A 6,000-nucleotide genomic window follows, 5' to 3' on the forward strand; every position below is an offset into this window, starting at 1 on the left:
GTTAATGTTTTGGCATTGTTTTCTCATTCTTTGAAAGTGAGGGTCCAAGTGTATGGTATCTGTAGTCCCTTTCTCTTAACCCAGAACACTCCATTCCCTGATTGTGTGAGATGACAGAGTTTGCGCTCATTTGGAAGAAATGTTGCATTTTAGGAATAAGGATTGTGGGTCTCAATAGAAGTTTTAGGCTCTGTACAGAACCATCAGTTCCATAAACATGTCTTAAGCAGTTGCACCAGGTCAAACTCTGAGGCCCAGAATACAGCTCTGGTCTTCAGAGAGTCTCCAGTCTAGTGGAGGACACAGACAAGTATAAAATTAACCCTAATAAAAGGCCCAATGTCCTAAGCAAAATTTATTATTGTAAACAACTCAAACAGTTCAGAAGAGCGTCAAGGAAAAAATAACAGTTGCAGTCCACCCTGAGCCCCCATTCCTATGCCACAGAGAGAACCAAAGTTTACATTTCTTTTGTATCCTTTCCAAACTGGGCTCCATGTATACGGGGTATAATAGTGGTGTGAACCAAGTGCCATGTGGAAGATGGGATGAGCAACCAGTTACATCAGGGGCAGCCTTCATGGGTGATACGGCATCTGATCTGGGCTGGAGAAGAGAGGATGGAGGGAGGGCGTGGCATGAGCCAAAGGCACTAAGACTTACAAGTTCAGAAAACAGGGCTTGTCCTTTCTCAAATGGCTGGCACTTGGTAGAGTGGGGGATACAGCGTGTGTGTGTGTGTGTGTTATTGGGTGGAGATTGGGCTGAAAAGGTTGAATGGAGTCATGTTTGGAAGATCTTGCATAATACCACGTGAAAGAATTTTATTGATTGATTGATTGATTTTGCTGGAGGTACTGGGGATCCATTGAAAGCTGTTTAGGGAGTGAAAGAACAGGTTGGATTTTCTTTTTAGAAAACTAATAGTAACAAGATCCAGTGCAGGCAGGAGGGTGGGCAGAAGAGTGACTCTTGGCAGTTAGGAGGCTGATATAATATATTCCAGGCCAAAACCGATGAAGGCCGGACCTGGGACAGCAAATGGCAAGAAGGGAAAGCCCTGGAAACAGGGACCACTGACTTGGGGATGCAGCATTTCTTCCTGGTTTAGTTAACACAAGCGTTTGGCTTACGATCGGCCTCTCCAGCACCCCTCCCAGCTGTCCCCAGCCTGCTACTCGGTCGGTTGTGCTCAGCAAAGGCAGACTTGCTGTAATGTGAGCTCCAGCCCTGCAGAAACGATGGTGCTGCTGCTGGAGGGGAAAAAAAAACTTGTCTAATGCATTCCAGAGCCAAAAAGAAATGCCTTTTGGATTACCCACAGTGTCGGCCTTTCTCCATGGCCCCCCTCTGCTGGGGAAGATTTTGGAGAACAAGGAGGCAAGGGAAGCAGGAGTGAGAACAGGAAAGGGAAACCAGCCCGGGCTGGCAAGGGTTGGTGGGGAGAAGAACTGGTCCCAGCACATGATAAATTCCAGGTCATGGTTGTGGGTAAGGCCTCAGGAAGCCTGCTAAGAGTTTTAGGTTCTGGAAGACCCCTTTCCCTCCCACTCCCACTTTTTGGAAGAGGGCAGTTATAGGTTGAGTGCTTGCCATTCAGCTGAAAGCTGGGCCAGCCAACAGAGGGGGTAGGAACACATTTTTGCCGTAGCTACACCCCAAAAGCCTCTGAAAGTGTTACAGCCTTCCTGGGCCTTCCAGAGTGGTCCCAGTACCGCTGCCACTTCTGCTCCGCCTCCTTTCCTAACTCTCATCCTTGCCTTTTCCAGGCCCAGCAACTGGTTTCTCTTTACCGACGTCCTGAAGAGGCTGAAGCTTTCTTCAAGGATCTTTCAGGCTCGGTTCCCGCACTTTGAAATTACCACCTTGCCCAAGGCTGAGTTCTACAGGCAGGTGGCCTCCAGTCAGCTGCTGACCCCTGCTGAGAGGCCTGGAGGCATGGACGAATGCCCCCCAGGCTCCTCTGAGACTGTGGAGCTGGTGCGGTATGAGCCCGAGCTACTTCGGCTCCTAGGGTCTGAGGTGGAGTTCCAGCCTTGGAACAGTTGACCGGGAAAACAGCTCCTCCCTTTTCTTCTTTCTCCTCCCAAGTTCACCCTTTCCTACCTCCCGTTCCCCCCTGCCCCCCGCCCCCCTCCACCGAGCACCAGACTGCAGAATGAGGCAATAATACGGACCAACAAGAAGCCGCCTTATCAATGCCAGCATTAGTGACTGGATTTTTTTTGGGGGGGGGCGGGTTACAATTAGTTCTCATCTCCCTGTCATCGTTATTGTTGTGTGGTTGGTGATGGGGGTGGAAAGTTGAACTCCACGTCTGAGGACATGAGGTCCCTGGGGTGGTGGGAGGTGGCACCAGGTTCCCTTAGACTGGCCTTATGGTATATGACCAAGACCAAACCTTGGCCCTGGGTGGCCATGGCCTGTCTGGAGGAGAAATGAGAAAAGTTAAATCTCTAAGTGCCCCCTCTATTCCCCTTTGTTCTTCTGTCTTCCATAGTATTTATTTTATTAGTATTTAATTTGTATTGTTTCATTGGTTTCTGATAAGTCTGTATCACTGTGATGATTTGAGACAACTTGTTGTATTGAGGGACTTTCTTCACCGCTTTTCTTTTTTTTTCTTGATAAGCTCTGGAGCTGCTCCCTCCCTTTGAGAGTTTCTCCCAGGTTCCCCCTACCCCCTCACTGGGGAGGGGCCAGGGAGGGGTGGGTGGCCATCGACTTGTGACTGATGAAGATGGCTGGTGCTGGCCCAGGGCTGGGGGTTGGGGGTAAATCCTGAGGCTTTGGTGCTCCCCTACCCCCAGTTTTTCTCATTTCACCACCCCCTGCCCTTTGCAGCAGCCCTGATATCTTGAGATTAGTGTTTACTGGGGATGGGAGAGGATTGTGGGAGTGAGGGGTTAATGAGTTACTCTAATAGAGGAGAATTGAGAATGGGCCTGAAGGCTAAGGTTGCCTCCCCCTCACACTTTCTTCTGCTCCCCTCAGAGTGCACAATATGGGTTTGTTCCTACAGCTATCCCCTGTGCACCCCCAGCCACTTCACACAGGTCTGCCCTCGCTCTCTCTGGATACTGAGCCTCTCAACTCCCAGCCCGTGCCCCCCCTTTCTCTTCACCAGACTCGATGCACCCCTTTCCTCTCTCTTCTCTCTCTCCTCCCTCCTTCTCCCTCTGCCCTCCATTCTTCCTTGGAATCTGTAGAGGGTTCTGGGGTTGACTGCCAGATGTGAAATCCAGGCCTCAGCTGTTTCCTAGCTGCGGGCAGGTGACTCGTCTCAAGCAGGGACCCGGGCTGAGAGCTTGGCGTTAGGCCTCCAGCATTGGGCTAGTTCAGGGAGAGAGAGGGAGGAGCTTGGGCTGCTTCCCTGTCCCCGCCCTCCTCTGTGGCATTGTCTTTCCCACTCTTGTTCTTATTTTTCTACCAATTGCTATTTTTCCGAACAATCCTTGTAGAGAGTATGTGCCATCCAAAGGCAGGAGGGCCTCACTGGGGCCGGCTCTGGTTGGAGATGGTACAGTTTTATTGTACAGGTGCTAAAACAACAACAACAAAAGAAGAAAATGGAAAAAAAGACAAAAATATGCCAGTTTGAGGATAGGACAATCTGTTCTCTGGAGACTCCTGACCCATGCGGGAGCATTGGTGGTTATTTTCTTTGTATTGTGTTTGTTCTTTGTTCCCAGGGGGGTTCTTGGCCACCTTCCATAGGACTGCTCCCCACCCTCACCATACTGTCCAGTTGGTTCTGAACAGTTGTTCGCCCTTTTAAAACAAACCATATATATATATATATATATATATATATATAAAATCGTCAAGGAGTTTGGGGGTTTTAAGTTTTTGATTTTGTTGGGGTTCATAGTATTTTGTGGTTTATTTTATGTTTGCCTTTACTTTTTTTGCATTTGGGTGTGTATTCTGGCTGCCCTTTATGTTTCATTTTAAGCAACTGGCTGTGGAGTCAAAAACACTTGCGTACTGAAAAACCTGTGTCAGGGCTTCTGTCTCCTGTCTCTCTTTACTGTTCTCCCGTATTGGCTTTTCCATGGTTAAAGAAGATGAGCATCCTGATGAGGTCAGAGAGGAAAACCCTGATCCTGCTTTGTAGTTTGGAATTTTTAAGGGTGCAACAAAGGAAGACAACGTGGAGTGGCTAGTGCACATTTGGGTCACTGGGGCAAGATCTGGGAAAAAAAGGAAAGGCAGGGGCAAATCCAGGGGGCTTGGCTCGTGGAGAGAATTGTGTACCTTCATTGGTTTAGGAGTGTGTGTGTGTGTGTGTGTGTGTGTGCGCGCGCGCGCGTGTGTGCGTGTGTGTGTGTGTGTGTGTGTGTGTGCGCCCATGCGTGTGTGCACGCATGCACGTGCACATCCCTTGTTTGGCATAGGAGTAGCAGGCTTGAAGGGAGGAGCTCTCTTTTAGGTAGCTGTGAGGAATGATCCTCTAACTCATGGAAATCTCTTGCCTGCTGTCTGTCTTTCCTGCCCTGGACCACCCAAGTGGGCATCTGACTGCACTGTGTGCCAGTGTCCCCCCCTGCACACCCACACAGTGCAGACCTTCTGAGGTTCTGGTTTCCTAAGTCCCAGCTATTATGGAGTCAAGATGCCCAACTTTCCTGGATGCCTTGGATTTTACAACCTTTCTTCTCACTTCAGAAAAACAGTGGGAGAAAGCTGATTCCTCTTGACCGCTGGCTCCAGAATGTGCCTGTTACTGTTTGAAGGGAAGGGGATATTTGACAGGCCTGGAATGAGTCCCTTTTAAGCAGTAACAGGTCTCTCACTGTGGCTTAAGTCTCTGGAGAGCCCTGTCAGTGTATAGGCCAGGGGATCTCTGTGTGTGGCTGACTGGAGTCCAGCCATCCCCAGGAAAGAACTGTGAGCTGCTCTCTTTGCTCAAGCCCCAGGAGCAGCCTCAACCTGCGTCTTTCTGCCCAGATGGAGGAGCATCAACCCCTTTGAGCCCCAGCATGAATAGTTCTCATTGGCTTTTTTGTTTCCCTACTTTCTGATCCAGAGGCCCTTTGGATTAGTTGCCTCCTCAGGTTCCCAAACAACCCTGTAACAGTACTGATTGTAGGTCAGCCCTCTGCTTGGCACTTGCACTTAAGAATAGGACATGTCAATAGGTCATGAAAGCCATATGGTGAGTGCAAGGACTCAGGCCCAAGATGGTCTGGGAGCTCGAAGAGATGGGCAAGGCTACTGGGGTGTTTGGGAAGACTTCCTGGGAGAGGTGATGCCTGTACATTTAAGTAGAAAAGTAGGAATTAGGGGTGGCAGGGAAGAATCTTTGAACTGAGTAGATAATCTGTGCAAAGGCTTGGGGACAAAGAAGGTAGTATATGCAGGAAACTACAATCCACTTCAGTTCCCCTCAGTTGGAAGGGACAGATGGGGAGGGAGGGTGCAGTAGCCCCTATTGGCCTTGCTAAGGCGTAAGGCTTAGAATTTTGCCTTGGGTGATAGAAAACCAGAGAAAACTTTGAACTGGGTAGAGACAAGTTTTTTTGTTTTTGTTTTAATCCGTAAAAATTGTTGGAGGTGGGACAGGCAGAGGGAGGAAAATAAAGGTAAGTGCTTGGGATTCCAAAGAAAGGATGAAGGGAGAGTGGGGGCGGGGTACTATAAGGATTTCCTTTTAAGGAAGGAAGGTAATGCTGTGGGCAAAGTCAGAATGACCCCAAAGGAATAGGCGATGGGCTTTTGGGGAACCATGGACAGCCATGGGCAGTTGGGTTTGGGTGTGTGGTCATGCACACCCCTTTATTCCCCTGCAGAATGCAGGCGAGTTAAGAAGAACCGAACAGCTGTTTATTACTTGCTTTTGGTTTCCTTTCCCCACACCGTTTTTGGAGTCCTCTCTGCCCTTCAGCCAGGATGGTAAGATCAAGGCAGGAGGTGGGGACCTTAATATGAAATGTGCATCCCTGGTCAGGATTGGGGCAAGGACGGTGGCCTCCTGTTAAGTGACCTCCTAATCCCAGG

General features: G+C 49.4%; 1 protein-coding gene across 5 annotated transcripts in view; it reads left to right on the plus strand.

Annotated features, from left to right (window-relative positions):
* BCORL1 (BCL6 corepressor like 1) overlaps window positions 1-3,995 on the plus strand; it is a 63,680-nt gene extending 59,685 nt beyond the window's left edge. For all 5 annotated transcript variants that reach the window (XM_019653923.1, XM_019653925.1, XM_019653922.1 and 2 more), the window contains one exon: window positions 1,770-3,995. In XM_019653923.1, coding sequence (XP_019509468.1) covers window positions 1,770-2,049 — 280 coding nt within the window. In that variant the 3' untranslated portion in view covers window positions 2,050-3,995. The remainder of the gene's footprint in view (window positions 1-1,769) is intronic.
* Window positions 3,996-6,000: the final 2,005 nt, after the last annotated feature.

Source organism: Hipposideros armiger, unplaced genomic scaffold (genome assembly GCF_001890085.2).
Source record: "Hipposideros armiger isolate ML-2016 unplaced genomic scaffold, ASM189008v1 scaffold_210, whole genome shotgun sequence".
In the NCBI taxonomy this organism is placed as follows: domain Eukaryota; kingdom Metazoa; phylum Chordata; class Mammalia; order Chiroptera; family Hipposideridae; genus Hipposideros; species Hipposideros armiger.